The sequence below is a fragment of the Anomaloglossus baeobatrachus genome, chromosome 4 (genome assembly GCF_048569485.1).
Source record: "Anomaloglossus baeobatrachus isolate aAnoBae1 chromosome 4, aAnoBae1.hap1, whole genome shotgun sequence".
NCBI lineage: Eukaryota > Metazoa > Chordata > Amphibia > Anura > Aromobatidae > Anomaloglossus > Anomaloglossus baeobatrachus.
This window is the reverse complement of record NC_134356.1, coordinates 663,296,886-663,318,141: the sequence shown is the minus strand read 5'-3', so window position 1 is coordinate 663,318,141 and position 21,256 is coordinate 663,296,886. Positions and strand designations below refer to the sequence as shown.

Genomic DNA, 21,256 nt, shown 5'->3' with positions numbered 1-21,256 from the left:
TTTACTTTCATGGAGTCTTCTCTTTACTGTTGACTTAGAGACAGATACACCTACTTCACTGAGAGTGTTCTGGACTTCAGTTGATGTTGTGAACGGGTTCTTCTTCACCAAAGAAAGTATGCGGCGATCATCCACCACTGTTGTCATCCGTGGACGCCCAGGCCTTTTTGAGTTCCCAAGCTCACCAGTCAATTCCTTTTTTCTCAGAATGTACCCGACTGTTGATTTTGCTACTCCAAGCATGTCTGCTATCTCTCTGATGGATTTTTCTTTTTTTTCAGCCTCAGGATGTTCTGCTTCACCTCAATTGAGAGTTCTTTAGACTGCATGTTGTCTGGTCACAGCAACAGCTTCCAAATACAAAACCACACACCTGTAATCAACCCCAGACCTTTTAACTACTTCATTGATTACAGGTTAACGAGTAAGACGCCTTCAGAGTTAATTGCAGCCCTTAGAGTCCCTTGTCCAATTACTTTTGGTCCCTTGAAAAAGAGGAGGCTATGCATTACAGAGCTATGATTCCTAAACCCTTTCTCCGATTTGGATGTGAAAACTCTCATATTGCAGCTGGGAGTGTGCACTTTCAGCCCATATTATATATAGAATTGTATTTCTGAACATGTTTTTGTAAACAGCTAAAATAACAAAACTTGTGTCACTGTCCAAATATTTCTGGACCTAACTGTATATATATATATATATACACACGCACACAGTACATACATACACATGTATATACGGTACATACACAGTACATACATACCAGCCTTTCTCCTATTCTAGGCTCCTGCTGATAAGAGACCTTTGGTGATGACATGGTCACATGACTGTGAAGTCATCAAAGGTAATTAAGCAGTCTTAACATCTGAAGAGAGTGGGGGCCCTGAGAAATTGCCCAGTTTTATTCCTCCTAATGTCAGCCCTGACTCTATCTAAGGCCTATTTTGGAGTAGGGGCACCATGGTGGCTCAGTGGTTAGCACTGAATCTTTGCAGCGCTGGGGTCCTGGGTTCAAATCCTACCAAAGACAAGATGTGCAAGGAGTCTGTATGTTCTCCCAGTGTTTGTGTGCATTTCCTCCCACACTCCAAACACATAGTGATAGGAAATATAGAATTTGAGTCTCAAAGAGGACAGTGATAATAAAGCATTGTGGAATTAATGGCACTATATACGTGCATAAAATAAATAAATAAAAATATTCTCAAAAAATCATGCTAGGGCTTATTTTCGAGGTAGGTCTTATTTTGGGGGAAACACGGCATTACTTTCCAATTCAAGACACGTTTGATGCTTTAGCAGCAGCTGCCTGACATTGGGTGCTAAAGAAATAAATGTCAAGTTACTAGTTTAACCCCTTCACCCCCGGCCACTAAAACACCCTAATGACCGGGCCATTTTTTGCAATTCTGACCAGTGTCACTTTGACAGGTTATAGCTCTGGAACGCTTCAACGGATCCTGGCGATTCCGAGATTGTTTTTTCGTGACATATTGTACTTCATGTCAGTGGTAAATTTAAACCGATAATTTTTGCGTTTATTTGTGAACATTTAGGAAATTTTGCAAAAATTTTGAAAATTTCGCAATTTTCAAACTTTGAAAATTTATGCCCATAAATCTGAGAGATATGTCACACAAAATAGTTACTAAATAAACTTTCCCACTTGTCTACTTTACATCAGCGCAATTTTCAAAACAAAATTTTTTTTCGTTAGGAAGTTAGAAGGGGTCAAAGGTCATCAGCGATTTCTCATTTTTCCAACAAAATTTAGAAAATAATTTTTTTTAGGGACCACATCACATTTGAGGTGACTTTGAGAGGCCGAGGTGACAGAAAATACCCAAAAGTGACCCCATTCTAAAAACTGCACCCCTCACTCTGCTCAAAACCACATCCAAAAAGTTTATTAACCCTTTAGGTGCTTCACAGGAACCAAAGCAATGTGGAAGGAAAAAATGAAAATTTTACTTTTTAACACAAAAATGTTACTTTAGCCATAAAATTTTCATTTTCACAAGGGAGAAAAGAGAAAGTGCACCCTACAATTTATTGTGCATTTTCTCCTGAGTACGCTGATACCCCATATGTGGTAAAAATCAATTGTTTGGGCGCACAGCGGAGCTCGGAAGGCAAGGAGCGCCATTTGAATTTTTGAACGCAAAATTAGCTGCACTCATTAGCGGACGCCATGTCGGGTTTGAAGACCCCCTGAGGTGCCTAAACAATGGAGCTCCCCCACAAGTGACCCCATTTTGGAAACTAGAGTCCTCAAATATTTTTTCTAGATGTTTGGTGAGCACTTTGAACACCTGGGGGCTTCACAGAAGTTTATAACGTTGAGCCGTGAAAAGAAAAAAAAATTTTTTTACTACAAAACGGTTGCTTCAACTAGGTAGCTTTTTTTCCCACAAGGGTATCAGGAAAAAATGCACCATAAAACGTATTGTGCATTTTCTCCTGAGTACGCAGATACCTCATATGTGGTGGAAATCAAATGTTTGGACACACGGCAGTGCTCGGAAGGCAAGGAGCGCCATTTGAATTTTTGAGTGCAAAATTAGCTGCACTCATTAGCGGACGCCATGTCGGGTTTGAAGACCCCCTGAGGTGCCTAAACAATGGAGCTCCCCCACAAGTGACCCCATTTTGGAAACTAGAGCCCTCAAATATTTTTTCTAGATGTTTGGTGAGCACTTTGAACACCTGGGGGCTTCACAGAAGTTTATAACGTTGAGCCGTGATAAGAAAAATTTTTTTTTTTACCACAAAACGGTTGCTTCAACTAGGTAGCTTTTTTTTCCACAAGGCTATCAGGAAAAAATGCACCATAAAACGTATTGTGCATTTTCTCCTGAGTACGCAGATACCTCATATGTGGTGGAAATCAAATGTTTGGACACACGGCAGTGCTCGGAAGGCAAGGAGCGCCATTTGAATTTTTGAGTGCAAAATTAGCTGCACTCATTAGCGGACGCCATGTCGGGTTTGAAGACCCCCTGAGGTGCCTAAACAATGGAGCTCCCCCACAAGTGACCCCATTTTGGAAACTAGAGCCCTCAAATATTTTTTCTAGATGTTTGGTGAGCACTTTGAACACCTGGGGGCTTCACAGAAGTTTATAGCGTTGAGCCGTGATAAGAAAAAAAATTTTTTTTACCACAAAACGGTTGCTTCAACTAGGTAGCTTTTTTTTCCACAAGGCTATCAGGAAAAAATGCACCATAAAATTTATAGTGCATTTTTTCCTGAGTACGCAGATACCTCATATGTGGTGGAAAGTAATTGTTTGGGCGCATGGCGGGGCTCAGAAGAGAAGGAGCGCAATTTGACAGCAAAATTGGTTGGAATCATTAGCGGACGCCATGTCACGTTTTGGAGACCCCTATGGTGCCTAAACAGTGGAGCTCCCCCACAAGTGACACCATTTTGGAAACTAGACCCCTCAAGGAGTTTATCTAGATGTTTAGCGAGCCCCAAGGGGCACCACAGAAGTTGATAATGTTGAGCCATGAATACAATTTTTTTTTTCTCATTACAAAACTGTTACTTGAACCAGGTAGCTTTTTTTTCACAAGGGTATCAGGAAAAAATGCACCATAAAACGTATTGTGCAATTTCTCCTGAGTACGACGATACCTCATATGTGGTGGAAAGTAATTGTTTGGGCGCATGGCAGGGCTCAGAAGAGAAGGAGCGCCATTTGACAGCAAAATTGGTTGGAATCATTAGCGGACGCCATGTCACGTTTGGAGACCCCCTATGGTGCCTAAACAGTGGAGCTCCCCCACAAATTACCCCATTTCGGAACTAGACCCCTCAAGGAATTTATCTAGATGTTTGGTGACCCCCTTGTACCCTCAGGGGCTCCACAGAAGTTGATAACGTTGAACCGTGAAAATTATTTTTTTTTTTTTTTAACCACAACATTTTTGTATCAACCAGGTAGCTTTTTTTTTTACAACGGTATCAGGAAAAACTGCGCCATAAAATGTATTGTGCAATTTTTCCCAAGTACGCAGATACCTCATATGTGGTGGAAAGTAATTGTTTGGGCGCATGGCGGGGCTCAGAAGAGAAGGAACGCCATTTAACTTTTCAAACACACAGACGCAGTGCACTGATCGGCCGCTGCAGGACGCACGGTCGGATGAGATACAAAAAGCGTTGGGGATACGGAAAAAAAAGGTCACGCCAAAAATTGAGCAGGGATGCAGATCCGTTATGTGCATCCCTGATCAGCGCTTGGCGGGATGCACGGACGGACGCGATACAAAAAGCGTCGCAAATACGGAAAAAGTCACGCCAAAAATTGAGCAGGGATGCCGATCCGTTATCTGCATCCCTGATCAGAGCTTGGCGGGACGCACGGACGGACGCGATACAAAAAGCGTCGTGAATACGGAAAAAAGTCACGCCAAAAATTGAGCAGGGATGCCGATCCGTTATCTGCATCCCTGATCAGCGCTCGGCGGGACGCACGGACGGATGAGGTGTAAAAATGGACAGGATACAAGAAAAAAAAAAAAAAAAAGTTATACTCACAGTACCAGGAGGATCACTGACCAGAAGAGCTGCAGAGGAACAAGAAGGCAGTGAGATGGACAGCTTTACAGGAGCAGCAGGCAGGACGTTGAACAGATCAGCAGAAGGACCCAGCGATGGAGGCAGATGTGATCGGGCCAGTGAAGACCTCGGACGACCCGTGAAGGCAGGTAAGAGGACGTCGGGGGGAGCAGAGGGGGATGGGGGGGGGATGGGGAGAGGGGGGGCAGATGGGGGGGGCAGAGGGAGAGCAGAGGGGGCGGAGAAGCAAAAGCAGAAGGAAGGAACCTTGGAAGCAGATGACAGAGGAGGCAGGCAGAGCGCGTGGGGAGCAGATCGGGATGCCGGGGGGCAGATCGGGGCGTAGGGGGGGCAGATCGGGGCGTAGGGGGGCAGATCGGGGGGGGCACGGGCAGGGGCCTTCACGGGAGCGCGCAGGGGCCTTCACGGGAGCGCGCAGGGGCCATCGCCGAAGCGCAATACTTACCATTGGAGCAGGCGCGGTGACAGCAGAGGCGGCGTCTGCGGCGGCAGCAGCGGTGGCATGGTACCAAAAGTACCAGCCACACCACGCTGCAGACATGTTGGGGGAGGGTCCCCAGACCAGGACAGGCCTGGGGAGGGCGGCCACCTCCAGATCAGACCGCCCCACTGCACACTGATTGGAGCGATTGCGCGTCATAGCACGATCGCTCCAATCAGTGCTGCAGGGGCTGGGGGCGGCATGTTTGAGGTCCACCTATGATATGCTGCAGCAGCTGCGGCATCTCATAGCTGGATCTCACAGTCTTGCACTAATTCCGGCATTATTTTTGCCGAAATTAGTGCGAAAGATGTGGTTGGCGGTTCAGATTTGAACAGCCAATCACATCGATCGCCTATGGGGGGTGGCGATGCCACCCCCCTGGGGTGAAGCAAAGGTCCCCTGCTGTAAGAAACAACAGGGGACATCATTTGAAAGCCGTTGCTATGGCCACGGCAATCAAATGAAGTTTAGGCAGTAAAATTACGTCCCTGGTCGTTAAGTCACGTTAAAATAGGACGTAATTTTACTGCCCGCGGTCGTGAAGGGGTTAATTTTTATTAGTATGTCACATTAGAAAAAAAAATATTTATTTATTTTTTATTTTTTTTACTCAAATTCAAATTTTATTAATTGATTAAATATCACAGAAATAAATCACCAGAAAAATAAAAAACAAACAATGATTAAACAAGCTCAGAAGTCACCAACATCATCGAGGACGACCACCTTTCCATAGTATTGGCTGGGACAGTTCCAGTGTAACCAGTAACATAATGGCATCACTGGGCGTCAGCACCCTCAGATCACCCCAAGGGGGCAGCGCTCACTGATGACATCACAAAGTCCTTCTTGGGGGTCCCAAAACTATGATTTAGTGGTTCCAGCGCCATGATCTCCCAAACATCAAGGGTCCCAACAGTCGGACCCCTAGTGATCAGCAAGATCCCTATCAAATGGATAGGCAAGAACACTTTCATAAGAAGTTGTCAAACGGTGACATCACGAGACTCGACAGCGGCATGATGTCATCGTCACAGGTGACATCACTCTTTCGTACTTAGTTACATTTGCTGTAATTAGATACCAAAATTTTAAAAGATTTCCAAATCATGGGGTCTGAGGTGCACAACGTTCCCCCTCCTCGCTGCATCTCCTCATTATCCCTGTTCATATCACCAATACAGGCCCAGCCCGGGGAGTCGGCCCAGGTCACACACCACTTAGAGTGGTCAAGATGAGACGAGTAACCGATGGCGGAACCGAAAGAGATGTCCTGAACGTCGTATGTGTGATAGGACAGAGAGCAATTAGATGGGAGAATACCTCGAGAATTCAGCCAGAACTGCACACACAGGTCCGACTTCAGCACCAAAGAAACCCATCCAGAATACAGGTCTGTGGAGGCAATATATAGACAACATTACACCAAGGTATCCTCTAATTACCGTAACCCGGCTCCTGATCCTCTTATTACCCCTGTAACTTCTTATTACAGTAACCCGGCTCCTGATCCTATTATTACCCCTGTAACCTCTTATTACAGTAACCCGGCTCCTGATCCTATTATTACCCCTGTAACCTCTTATTACAGTAACCCGGCTCCTGATCCTATTATTACCCCTGTAACCTCTTATTACAGTAACCCGGCTCCTGATCCTATTATTACCCCTGTAACCTCTTATTACAGTAACCCGGCTCCTGATCCTCTTATTACCCCTGTAACCTCTTATTACAGTAACCCGGCTCCTGATCCTCTTATTACCCCTGTAACTTCTTATTACAGTAACCCGGCTCCTGATCCTATTATTACCCTGTAACCTCTTATTACAGTAACCCGGCTCCTGATCCTATTATTACCCCTGTAACCTCTTATTACAGTAACCCGGCTCCTAATCCTCTTATTACCCCTGTAACCTCTTATTACAGTAACCCGGCTCCTGATCCTATTATTACCCCTGTAACCTCTTATTACAGTAACCCGGCTCCTGATCCTATTATTACCCCTGTATCCTCTTATTACAGTAACCCGGCTCCTGATCCTATTATTACCCCTGTAACCTCTTATTACAGTAACCCGGCTCCTGATCCTATTATTACCTCTGTAACCTCTTATTACAGTAACCCGGCTCCTGATCCTCTTATTACCCCTGTAACCTCTTATTACAGTAACCCGGCTCCTGATCCTCTTATTACTCCTGTATCCTCTTATTACAGTAACCCGGCTCCTGATCCTCTTATTACCCCTGTAACCTCTTATTACAGTAACCCGGCTCCTGATCCTCTTATTCCCCCTGTAACCTCTTATTACAGTAACTCGGCTCCTGATCTTCTTATTACCCCTGTAACCTCTTATTACAGTAACCCGGCTCCTGATCCTATTATTACCCCTGTAACCTCTTATTACAGTAACCCGGCTCCTGATCCTCTTATTACCCCTGTATCCTCTTATTACAGTAACCCGGCTCCTGATCCTCTTATTACCCCTGTAATCTCTTATTACAGTAACCCGGCTCCTGATCCTCTTATTACCCTGTAACCTCTTATTACAGTAACCCGGCTCCTGATCCTCTTATTACCCTGTAACCTCTTATTACAGTAACCCGGCTCCTGTTCCTCTTATTACCCCTGTAACCTCTTATTACAGTAACCCGGCTCCTGTTCCTCTTATTACCCCTGTAACCTCTTATTACAGTAACTTGGCTCCTGTTCCTCTTATTACCCCTGTATCCTCTTATTACAGTAACCCGGCCCCTGATCCTCTTATTACCCCTGTAACCTCTTATTACAGTAACGCGGCTCCTCATCCTATTATTACCCCTGTATCCTCTTATTACAGTAACCCGGCTCCTGATCCTCTTATTACCCTTTATCCTCCCATTACAGTAACCCGGCTCCTGATCCTCCTATTACCCCTGTAACCTCTTATTACAGTAACCCGGCTCCTGATCCTCCTATTAACCCTGTAACCTCTTATTACAGTAACCCGGCTCCTGATCCTCTTATTACCCCTGTATCCTCTTATTACAGTAACCTGGCTCCTGATCCTCTTATTACCCCTGTAACCTCTTATTACAGTAACCTGGCTCCTGATCCTCTTATTACCCCTGTAACCTCTTATTACAGTAACCCGGCTCCTGATCCTCTTATTACCCCTGTAACCTCTTATTACAGTAACCCGGCTCCTGATCCTCTTATTACCCCTGTATCCTCTTATTACAGTAACCCGGCTCCTGATCCTCTTATTACCCCTGTAACCTCTTATTACAGTAACGCGGCTCCTCATCCTCTTATTACCCCTGTATCCTCTTATTACAGTAACCCGGCTCCTGATCCTCTTATTACCCTTTATCCTCCCATTACAGTAACCCGGCTCCTGATCCTCCTATTACCCCTGTAACCTCTTATTACAGTAACCCGGCTCCTGATCCTCCTATTACCCCTGTAACCTCTTATTACAGTAACCCGGCTCCTGATCCTCTTATTACCCCTGTAACCTCTTATTACAGTAACGCGGCTCCTCATCCTCTTATTACCCCTGTATCCTCTTATTACAGTAACCCAGCTCCTGATCCTCTTATTACCCTTTATCCTCCCATTACAGTAACCCGGCTCCTGATCCTCCTATTACCCCTGTAACCTCTTATTACAGTAACCCGGCTCCTGATCCTCTTATTACCCCTGTAACCTCTTATTACAGTAACCCGGCTCCTGATCCTCTTATTACCCCTGTAACCTCTTATTACAGTAACCCGGCTCCTGATCCTCTTATTACCCCTGTAACCTCTTATTACAGTAACCCGGCCCCTAATCCTCTTATTCCCCCTGTAACCTCTTATTACAGTAACCTGGCTCCTGATCCTCTTATTACCCCTGTAACCTCTTATTACAGTAACCCGGCTCCTGATCCTCTTATTACCCCTGTATCCTCTTATTACAGTAACCCAGCTCCTGATCCTCTTATTACCCTTTATCCTCCCATTACAGTAACCCGGCTCCTGATCCTCCTATTACCCCTGTAACCTCTTATTACAGTAACCCGGCTCCTGATCCTCTTATTACCCCTGTAACCTCTTATTACAGTAACCCGGCTCCTGATCCTCTTATTACCCCTGTAACCTCTTATTACAGTAACCCGGCTCCTGATCCTCTTATTACCCCTGTAACCTCTTATTACAGTAACCCGGCTCCTGATCCTCTTATTACCCCTGTAACCTCTTATTACAGTAACCCGGCTCCTGATCCTCTTATTACCCCTGTAACCTCTTATTACAGTAACCTGGCTCCTGATCCTCTTATTACCCCTGTAACCTCTTATTACAGTAACCTGGCTCCTGATCCTCTTATTACCCCTGTAACCTCTTATTGCAGTAACCCGGCTCCTGATCCTCTTATTACCCCTGTAACCTCTTATTACAGTAACCCGGCTCCTGATCCTCTTATTACCCCTGTAACCTCTTAGTACAGTAACCCGGCTCCTGATCCTCTTATTACCCCTGTAACTTCTTATTACAGTAACCCGGCTCCTGATCCTCTTATTACCCCTGTAACCTCTTATTACAGTAACCCGGCTCCTGATCCTCTTATTCCCCCTGTAACCTCTTATTACAGTAACCTGGCTCCTGATCCTCTTATTACCCCTGTAACCTCTTATTACAGTAACCCGGCTCCTGATCCTCTTATTACCCCTGTAACCTCTTATTACAGTAACCCGGCTCCTATCCTTTATTACCCCTGTAACCTCTTATTACAGTAACCCGGCTCCTCATCCTCTTATTACCCCTGTAACCTCTTATTACAGTAACCTGGCTCCTGATCCTCTTATTACCCCTGTAACCTCTTATTACAGTAACCCGGCTCCTGATCCTCTTATTCCCCCTGTAACCTCTTATTACAGTAACCTGGCTCCTGATCCTCTTATTACCCCTGTAACCTCTTATTACAGTAACCCGGCTCCTGATCCTCTTATTACCCCTGTAACCTCTTATTACAGTAACCCGGCTCCTATCCTTTATTACCCCTGTAACCTCTTATTACAGTAATTGCCTCCTGATCCTCTTATTACCCCTGTATCCTCTTATTACAGTAACCCGGCTCCTATCCTTTATTACCCCTGTAACCTCTTATTACAGTAACCCGGCTCCTCATCCTCTTATTACCCCTGTATCCTCTTATTACAGTAATTGCCTCCTATTACCCCTATCACATACCTGTACATACATATCTTACCGTCTCCAAATCTTGCATGTTTGGCAAAACTAGTGAACTGTTTTCCGCCGGATGAGGTAAGGGTGATTTGCCGGTTCCACGGTGGTTTGGTTACTTGCTTCTTCATTGCTGCAGACTTCAAGTCAGGAAAGTCACTACAGAAGGGGTCGGGAATGGAGGAATCATAAGGGGTGATGGTGTTGTACATGAGCTGGGTGCCTACAACATAGAGAATATCTGACGGTCAGTCCTTCCTCCCCTGGATTAATCCATAGACTTACGGTTTTGCCGAGTCCTTACCAATGTCTCTGAACTGTGCATATGGGTAAGTGACGCAGATGAAGGACTGACCGTTGTGATAGGCATTGGAGGGCCAGTCGTACTTTTGGGAACTGGATGGCGGGAAGTGAGGAGTGCTGTGGATCAGCCAGAAGCCCTGTTCTCTGTCGAGGAGAACTACACCTAAAAATAGAGGATGAGGAGCGCTCTCAGACATAACCAGGCACACAAGGTAATACAATAATACATAGAAGAAAATTAACTGAAAAAGTCTTTTAAAAAATACTTGAAAAACTCTTCCTATTTATTTCTATTTCTAAAACCATCTTTTAAAATTTTATTGAGAAGGACGAGCTAGGCCGACAGACACTTTACCGCAAGTTCTCCTGAAATGACAGTTGGTGCTTTTAAAGTTCTATGGAGGAGGAGCTAGAGGCAGACAGATATTCTGCTGCAGGTTTCCTGAAATGACAGTTGGTGCTTTTAAAGTTCTATGGAGGAGGGAGGAGCTAGAGGCCAACGCAGACATTCTGCTGCAAGTTCTCTTAAAACGACAGTTGGTGCTTTTAAAATTCTATGCAGGAGGAGGAGCTAACAGACAACACAGACATTGTGCTGCAAGTTCTCCTGAAATGACAGTTGGTGCTTTTCCAATTTTTTGAAGGAGGAGGAGCTAGACACCAATGCAGATATTCCACTGCAAGTTCTCAAGAAAGGACAGTTGGTGCTTTTAAAATTCTATGGAGGAGGAGGAGCTAGAGATAGATGCAGACATTCTGCTGCAAGTTCTCCTGAAATGAAAGTTGGCATTTTTAAATTCTATGACGAAAGAGCTAGGGGTCGACACAGACATTCTGCTGCAAGTTCTCCTGAAATAACTGTTGGTGCTTTTCAAATTTTATGGAGCAGGAGGAGCTAGAGGCCGATGGACATTCTGCTGCAAGTTCTCCTGAAATGATAGTTGGTACTTTTCAAACTCTAGGGAGGAGGAGGAGCTAGAGACTGACACAGACATTCTGCTGCCATTTTTCCTGGAATGACATTTGGTGCTTTTAAATATCTATGGAAGAGGAGGAGCTAGAGGCCAGCAGATATTCTGCTGCGAGTTTCCTGAAATGAAAGTTGGTGTTTTTAAAATTCTATGGAGGAGAAGGAGCTAGAGGCTGATGTAGATATGCTGCAAGTTCTCCATAAATGACAGTTGGTTCTTTAAAAATTCTATGGATAAGGCGCTACAGGTCGACAGACATTCTGCTGCAAGTTCTCATAAAATGACAGTTTGTGCTTTTCATATTCTATGGAGGAGAGAGGAGCTAGAGGCCGACACAGACATTCTGCTGCAAGTTCTCCTGAAATGATAGTTGGTGATTTTAAAATTCTATGGAGGAGAGAATTTTAAGAATTAAAGAATCAGTCCAAGAGGGGAAAGAAGCAAATTTTGCTAATAATTAAAAATGTTCTTAGTTTTATGTGTTTTATTGATTTATGGAAAAAAACAGTGACAGGTACTATTTAAGCAAACAGACTGAGGGGGTCAGGGAGAGGGGCTATATTGAAGAATTGTAACGTCAGCCTGTGGTATTGCTACCGACTGGTAGATCAGAAGATCAAGTAATGTAATTTATGCAGATTAGTAAACGTGCACATCTGCAAATAATGAAACCGTCACACTATGGTAAGATAGAGAACAAATAGACTCTTAAAGGGGAAAGTCCAAATTCCTGCATTAGTGAAGGTTCTAATACAGAGGAGGTTGTAAACCTTGCGGTTTCTCTATGCCGCTGCCTCTATCCCATGCCGCAGTCATTGACTGTCACGTGATCATCACTCGCTACGTGACTGTTTTATCCTGTAAAGAAGAGGGGTCACAGATTCGGGTACCTTTGGTGTGGCCGCGGATTGCATTACACACCACCTTTGGGGGCTGATCGTTGTACAGCACATAAGCCGCGTTCTGGAAGACAAAGACCAAACGCTTAGTACAGTGTGAACTGTGGCATTGTTGCTTTTTTCACATTTTAAATACGTCATGTAAAAAAAGAGGATGATATGATCTTTAAAAAAAAAAAAAAATATATATATATATATATATATATATATATATATATATATATATACAGTATATATGTATGTATATACACACACACACACATTATATATAAAGTAAGAGCTTAATGGCAAAATTCATAACAGGTGTTTAATCCATCGATTACCCAATAAATTTCAAGGTTCAATTAGGATTGGTATAAACCCTCCTCCTCATCATTCTGTTCACGTTTTCTACATCAGGAGACCAGGACGACACCTAACAATTGATCAGCAGCACCGCGCCATTGTGAGACTTCAAGCAGGATGTTCACAGACAGAAGTGACCACTGAGCTCAGAGTGTCACCAGCAGGTTGTACAGAGACACAGAGAGACTGTAAGAGTCACAGAAAAGCAGAGAATTGGACGTCCTTTGGCCACATCCCGCACTGATGACCGCTTTATTGTGAACAATGTCCTTCAGAACTGGATGATGACTGCCGCACAACTCCAGGCACAGTTAAGGGAGGTGAGAGGTACCAAATGACATGTCAGACTATCCAAAACAATTTACGTCAGCGTGGGCTCTGTGCTAGATGACCTGTAAGGTACCGGACTACACCAACAATCATAGGCGTCATCTATGTACCTGACCACACCAACAGGCACAGGTACTGTATCATCTACATACCTGATCCCATCACCAGGAACAGGTGTCATCTACGTACCTCAAGCATATGGAAAAATATTGGAATATACAATGAAAAATGCTACTTGCTAATTTGAACATGTGAATAATGAATTGCATACCTGCCATGAATATTAGGAAAAAGGAGATATTTAGCAATCGCATTGATCAATGTAACTGAGCCCCAAGACCTCGTCAAGGTATATCTCTATATTGGGGTCCCTAGCTCTGTGACCCTAACTGTGTGTCATCTCATTGCAATTGAAAACTGCTGTGGGTGGAGAGGGGTAACTAAGGACTTTCTTATATAGGAGATGGAAAAAACATGGCCGAAAGGGGCGGAGCTGTGTTCGGCCATGTTTTTTCCATCTCCTATATAAGAAAGTCCTTAGTTACCCCTCTCCACCCACAGCAGTTTTTAATTGCAATGAGATGACACACAGTTAGGGTCACAGAGCTAGGGACCCCAATATAGAGATATACCTTGACGAGGTCTTGGGGCTCAGTTACATTGATCAATGCGATTGCTAAATATCTCCTTTTTCCTAATATTCATGGCAGGTATGCAATTCATTATTCCCATGTTCAAATTAGCAAGTAGCATTTTTCATTGTATATTCCAATATTTTTCCATATGCTTGAGGCATTATACCATTATCTATGTTTGATGTGCAGCCTTATCCTTGTATAGCATGTAATTTTTGGCTTGCACTCATAATATATATATATATTAGTGCTCACTTCAGTTATCCTATTCAGTCATCTACGTACCTGACCCCATCATCAGGCACAGGTGTCATCTACGTACCTGACCACACACCAGGCACAGGTCTCATCTACATAGCTGACCCCATCACCATCCACAGCTGTCATCTACGTACCTGACTCCATCACCAGGCACAGGTGTAATCTACGTACCTGACGCCATCACCAGGCATAGGTGTCATCTATGTACCTGACCCCATCACCAGGCACAGACGTCATCTACGTACCTGTCCCCATCACCAGGCACAGACGTCATCTACGTACCTGTCCCCATCACCAGGCACAGACGTCATCTACGTACCTGACCCCATCACCAGGCACAGACGTCATCTACATACTTGACCACACCACCAGGGACAGGTGTTTCAGTTGTACCTGATCCCATCACCAGGCACAGGCATCTACGCTGGACAAGGGACCAGTAGCCTCAGTGCTGGTCACTGATGAAAGTCGATTCACGCTGAGCAGAAATGATGGTATCTTACTTCTATGCCGAGATATGATTACTTGAAATTACCGGCCCAAAGCCTGAGGCTTCATTACTGAGAACATCTAAATACAGGATCCCTTCTGATTTCTGTCAGAGAGACTCTCTCTGACAGAAATCAGAAGGGATAAGTGTTGGCATCCTTGAAATAGTTTCCGATTGTCCAATTTTTTCTCAGTTTTTTTGTGTTGTTTGAATACACACAAAAGGAAATATCTGTATAACAAAACGTGTAATCGTAATAGCTTTCTGGGACAATTTCATGGGTGCCAACACTATCGGACATTACGGAACCCTGTACTCTCAGAAATACTGTGATGGTTTACCATGCTGGTATAACGCTCCTAAAAGAAATGATGAGAGGAATTGTCCTCAGAAGGCCTCAGTAGTGCAGCCTCAGCCTTTGGGCCTGTAACTCTCAGTGATCGTATCTCAGGATTTTCACTGTCTTAAAGGCCACTAGAAAGCCTTCTTTACCTCCAAGTCTTTGCTATATCATCACTTTCGGCCTATTTATAGGAAGTATCACTAACAACGAAACCAGAAGAAAGAATTCAGCATTTCCAGCAAACATATTGCTCAATATATCAACCACATGGATGAGACAAAGTATGTGCACCCCTGCCTGATGTTCCTGTTTTACTCTGAGCGTATTACAGCCGGCAATACAGGGGTTAATAATCTGAATTTACAACATCTCAAGGATCCAGGCTTCCATTTACTTTAGATTTATGACACAGCGATGATCCAGTACCAGAAACCGATACCATGACACAAGCAGCCGAAATCGGAGGAAACATGGACCAGGATTAGAGATGACTCTGATCCCAGCCGCTCATTGTGCTCGATGTGGGGTCACACCAGCAGTATGCTCACCCAGTGGCCTAAAGACGGCTCGCCTACACTGGGCATCCACACATTGAGCATCTACATACACACGGTCATGGATTACAGTCATGCCCTAAGATCCATGCATGCTATGTAGTACTGGGGTCCCCGACCAGGGTCCCCCAAGCCACGCTCATCTGTATCAGCGGCCACAGGCGGCATGGTTACTGGTTATGGAGGCACTCAGGAGAGCATTAATACATTTTTAGGGGGCACTGAAGAGGCATTACTGCTTTATAAAGAGGCACTCTGGGCATTCTTACTTTACAAGGGGGCACTCTGGGTATTCTTACTTTACAAGGGGGCACTCTGGGTATTCTTACTTTACAAGGGGGCACTCTGGGCATTCTTACTTTACAAGAGGGCACTCTGGGCATTCTTACTTTACAAGGGGGCACTCTGGGTATTCTTACTTTACAAGGGGGCACTCTGGGTATTCTTACTTTACAAGGGGGCACTCTGGGTATTCTTACTTTACAAGGGGGCACTCTGGGCATTCTTACTTTACAAGGGGGCACTCTGGGCATTCTTACTTTACAAGAGGGCACTCTGGGCATTCCTACATTACAAGGCGGCACTCTGGGTATTCTTACTTTACAAGGGGGCGCTCTGGGCATTCTTACTTTACAAGGGGGCACTCTGGGCATTCTTACTTTACAAGGGGGCGCTCTGGGTATTCTTACTTTACAAGGGGGCACTCTGGGCATTCTTACTTTACAAGAGGGCACTCTGAGCATTCTTACTTTACAAGGGGGCGCTCTGGGTATTCTTACTTTACAAGGGGGCGCTCTGGGCATTCTTACTTTACAAGGGGGCGCTCTGGGTATTCTTACTTTACAAGGGGGCGCTCTGGGCATTCTTACTTTATCAGGGGCACGCTGGGCATTCTTACTGTATAAGGGGGCACTCTGGGCATTCTTACTTTACAAGGGGGCACTCTGGGCATTCTTAATTTACAAGGGGGCACTCTGGGCATTCTTAATTTACAAGGGGGCACTCTGGGCATTCTTAATTTACAAGGGGGCACTCTGGGCATTCTTACTTTATAAGGGGGCACTCTGGGCATTCTTACTTTACAAGGCGGCACGCTGGGTATTCTTACTTTACAAGGGGGCGCTCTGGGCATTCTTACTTTAGAAGGGGGCGCTCTGGGCATTCTTACTTTACAAGGGGGCACTCTGGGCATTCTTACTTTACAAAGGGGCACTTTGGGCATTCTTACTTTATCAGGGGGCACTCTGGGCATCCTTACTTTACAAAGGGGCACTCTGGACATTATTACTTTACCAGGGGTACTCTGGGCATTATTACTTTACAAGGGGGCACTCTGGGCATTCTTACTTTACCAGGGGCACTCAGGGGGCTTCTAAGATTTCCTTGCATTAAACATGGCTCCCGACCATCTTACAGAGGTGAATGTGGCCCTCATTGGACCTCCTTCTCTTGCAGGTGCATGTAGGGATACAATATGGACTATACTATGGCATTACCTTGGAAGCAGAAGATTGATAGAGCTGACTGAGCGTTCTTCCCACTGCGCATTCGGTGTCATTCATGAATGAGGCCCCCTGCACCCATCCCCCGCTGTTACTGTCCTGGTACATGTATTTTGTGCCGGCCCCAGGGGTGTGATCTAATTTAGGCAACTTGTAAACAATGAACCTGGTGATAGAAAAGAGAAAAAAAAAGAAAAAATCTTCAGTGGGATGCCTATGTATACAGTAAGGCAGCAAGGATTCTTTACTGTAAGAGCACTATGCATCTCTACACAGATATAGTATGGGAGGCAAATTAAACCACATTTCTCCGAAGAGCTGAGATTTGGAGCAGGGGAGAATCGTTCACATGTAACTTGGCCTGGTCGGGTGGGTGCATCAGTCCTCACCAGTCCACAGGTTGTCCATGGTCCCCATAGCAGGAGATGGCCGCAGAGCAGAGACCGGGCAGGAGGAGGCTCATCAAGAGCTGAAGAGCCATCTTATAACCAGAGGAGACTGCATGGGAGAAAACGTCAAGGTAATGAAATGGTTAATGTCATTTTACAAAACTTTTCATACACCAATAGTGCAAGAGAATAAAAAAAAACTGTGTAATATATCTTATCAGAGAAATCTGCTTCTTTCTCCACTTATGAGCCACTTTTTCAACTCTCCATCCTCGTCTGCTGATCTCAAAATCCACTATGAAAAGCTGCTAAAATCCACCCTGGTCAAGACCAGACAAACTGCCCGCTCACTCAGGGGTCAGATTACAGCTGCCTATAGAAGTCTATGGAGAGGGGATGGAGGAGCAAACTTAGAAACACACAGATCATATTACTTTCTTTCCATTAAGTGTTTTATCTCACCCCAGAGCTGGAGTCAAGCTATACTGCTCAGTACTGATGTATAACGTCATCCATGCTGCTGATTTCCAGTAAGTGTTTAATCTCATCCTAGAGCTGGATTCCTATATATACTGCTCAGTACTGCTGTATAATGTTGTCCATGCTGCTGCTTATTTTCTAGTGTCTTATTTCACCCCACTGCTGGATTCACATCTACGCAGCTCAGTACTGCTGTATAATGTCCTCCATGTACTGCTTTCTGTTAAGTATTTTAGCCCACCCCAGAGCTGGATTCCTATATACACTGCTCAGTACTGCTGTATAATGTCGTTCATACTGCCAATTTCTAGTAAGTGTTTAATCTCATCCTAAAGCTGGATTCCTATATACACTGCTCAGTACTGCTGTATAATGTCCTCCATGCTGCTGATTTCTAGTAAGTGTTTAGTCTCTTCTCAGAGCTGGATTCCTCTATATACTGCTCAGTACTGCTGCATAACGTCGTTCAAACTGCCAAGTGTTTAATCTCATCCTAGAGCTGGATTCCTATATACACTACTCAGTACTGCTGTATAATTTCATTAATACTGCCAATTTCTAGTAAGTGTTTAATCTCTTCTCAGAACTGGATTCCTATATATACTGCTCTGTAGTGCTGTATAATGTAATCAATGATGCTGCTTATTTTCTTGTAAGTGGTTTATCGCACTCCAATGCTGGATTGACACCTCTATAGCTCAGTACTGCTGTTGATGCTCTCTAGTAAGTGTTTAATCCTTCCCCAGAGCTAGATTCCTATATACACTGCTCATTACTGCTGTATAATGCAATAAATGCTGCTGCTTATTTTCTAGTAAGTGTTTAATCTAATGCCAGAGATGAATTCCTATATATACTTCGCAGTACCGCTGTATACTTTCATGAAGGCTGCTGCATATTTTCTAGTGTTTTATCTCACTGCAGGGCTGGATTCACAGCAATACTGCTCATTATTGCTGCATAATACCCTCCATACTGCTGCTTTCTAATAAGTGTTTAATCTCATCCCACAGCTGGATTCCTCTATATTCACACTGTGCAGTAATGCTGTATAATGTCATTAATGCTGCTGCTTATTTTCTTGTATTTTATCCCACTCTAGTGCTAGATTCACACCTATACAGGTTAGTACTGCTGTTGCTGCTTTCCAGTAAGTGTTAAATATCATCTCACCCCAGAGCTGGATTCCTATATACACTGCTTAGTGCTGCGGTATAATGTCATAAATGCTGCTTATTTTCTGGTGTTTAATCTCACCCAGAGCTGGATTCGCATCTACACTGCTCAGTACCGCTGTATAATGTCATCAATGCTGCTTATTTTCTAGTAAGTGTTTAATCTCACCCAGAGCTGGATTCCTATATACACTGCTCAGTACTGCTGTATAATGTCATAAATGCTGCTTATTTTCTGGTAAGTGTTTAATCTCACCCAGAACTGGATTCCTATATATACTGCTTAGTACTGCAGTAAAATGTCCTCCATGCTGCTCCTTTCTAATAAAAACTAGCTGATGTGGCCTAAGTGCGTCCTGAAATCACTAATTGTGTATGATCCAAGATAAAGAGAGGACTCCTCACAAGATATAATGAAATTATAAAATTAATTTATTAAACATATGTGGGATAAAAATGTACAAGGATGTAGTATCGATACCCTGATATAGCCATGTCTCTTACCTCATGTGCAGGGCATTGCAGCTTAGGTATCCATGGTTACGACCACAACTAAGCTGCAATGCCCTGCACATGAGGTGCATATAATCACTTATATAACCAAGAGGAAATGTAAAACATCTGATGCCATTGTTCAGATTATAGTCAATAGGACCTGGAGATATTAGAGGGGTGCAGTATATGTCACTAGAGAGAATCTCATCAATAGTGTAACAATGAAAAGAAACACCTACCGCTGATAAGAAGCACAAATGCTGAAGCAATAAAATGTAAGGTGCTTAAAGGTCAGAAAAACAACTATAATATGCAAAATGGGTATGAAAGAATCCCAGTACCAGTATACAGGACGTATATGCCGGGATTTAAGCAACGTATAGCGGTGGTGCTCAGAGAGAATAAGGAGCACCAGAGAATTATAAATAGTGCACAAATGAAACCCAACCTGTTACCAAGCAAATTCCTGAAGATCAAGACCTTAATGTGTGAGATAAGTAGCTCCACAGAGTATGTGCCACTGCAATCCCCTAGAATATGCTTTCTAGTAAGTGTTATATCTCACTCCAGAGCTGAATTCCACTGTATAATATTCACAACGGCGATGCTTATTTTCTAGTAAGTGTTGTATCTCTCCCCAGTGCTGGATTCACACCTACACAGCTCAGTACTGCTGTATAGTGTTGTCAATGTTGCTGTTTATTTTCTAGTACATGGAATCCACCAGAATGTGCTTTTTAGTAAGTGTTGCAGCTCACTCCAGAGCTAAATGGATCCCTATATACACTACTACTCAGTAGTATCCGTTGTATAATGTTGTCAGTGCTGTTGCTTATTTTCTAGTAAGTGTTTTATTTCACCCCAGTGCTGGATTCATACCTACACAGTTCAGTACTGCCGTATAATGTCCTCCATGCTGCTGCTTTCTAGTAAGTGTTTATCTCAATCCAGAGCTGGATTCCTAGATACACTGATCAGTACTCCTGTAATATGTCATCAGGCTGCTTATTTTCTAGTAAGTGTTTTATTTAACCCCCATACTAGATTCACACCTACATATGCTGCTGCTTTCTGGTATTTTATCTCAACGCAGTGCTGGATTCATACCTACACTGCTCAGTACTGCTGTATAATTTTGGCCATGCTGCTGCTTTCTAGTAAGTGTTTTATCTCAGCCCAAATCTGGATTCTTAGGTACACTGCTCAGTACTGATGTATAATTTCGTCAGTGCTGCCGGTTATTTTCTAGTAAGTGTTTTATCTCATCCCAGTGCTGGATTCACACCTACACAGCTCAGTAATGCTGTATAACGTCCTCCATGCTGCTGCTTTCTAGTAAGTGTTTTATCTTAATCCAGAGCTGAATTCCTAGATACACAGCTCAGTACTGCTGTATAGTGTAGTTCATGATGCTGGTTATTTTCTAGTGTTTTCTTTCCTCCCAGAGCTGGATTCACACTTACACAGCTCAGTACTGCTGTATGTCGTTCATGCTGCTGCTTTCTAGTGTTTTATCTCACCCAGAGCTGGATTCCTATATACACTGCTCAGTGCTGTTGTATAATGTCCTCCATGATGCTGCTTTCTGGTAAGTGTTTTATCTCATTCTAGAGCTGGATTCCTAGCTGCACTGCTCAGTGTTGTTGTATAATGTCCTCCATGCTGCTGCTTTCTGGTAAGTGTTTTATCTCACCCCAGAGCTAGATTCCTAGCTGCACTGCTCAGTGCTGCTGTATAATATAATTAATCTTGCTGTTTCTTTCTCGTGCTTTCTTTCGCTCCAATGCTGGATTCCCCAGTACACTGCTT

The 21,256-nt window shown here is 43.9% G+C and overlaps 1 protein-coding gene across 4 annotated transcripts in view; it reads right to left on the bottom strand.

The window, feature by feature from the left end:
* Nucleotides 1–5,627: 5,627 nt before the first annotated feature.
* Nucleotides 5,628–21,256, bottom strand: part of DNASE2 (deoxyribonuclease 2, lysosomal) — an 88,669-nt gene continuing 73,040 nt past the window's right edge. For all 4 annotated transcript variants that reach the window (XM_075343132.1, XM_075343134.1, XM_075343133.1 and 1 more), the window contains 6 exons: nt 17,298–17,406; nt 16,903–17,074; nt 12,440–12,512; nt 10,580–10,741; nt 10,301–10,498; nt 5,628–6,469 (listed from right to left, as the gene is read on the bottom strand). In XM_075343132.1, coding sequence (XP_075199247.1) covers nt 6,132–6,469; nt 10,301–10,498; nt 10,580–10,741; nt 12,440–12,512; nt 16,903–17,074; nt 17,298–17,389 — 1,035 coding nt within the window. In that variant the 5' untranslated portion in view covers nt 17,390–17,406 and the 3' untranslated portion in view covers nt 5,628–6,131. The remainder of the gene's footprint in view (nt 6,470–10,300; nt 10,499–10,579; nt 10,742–12,439; nt 12,513–16,902; nt 17,075–17,297; nt 17,407–21,256) is intronic.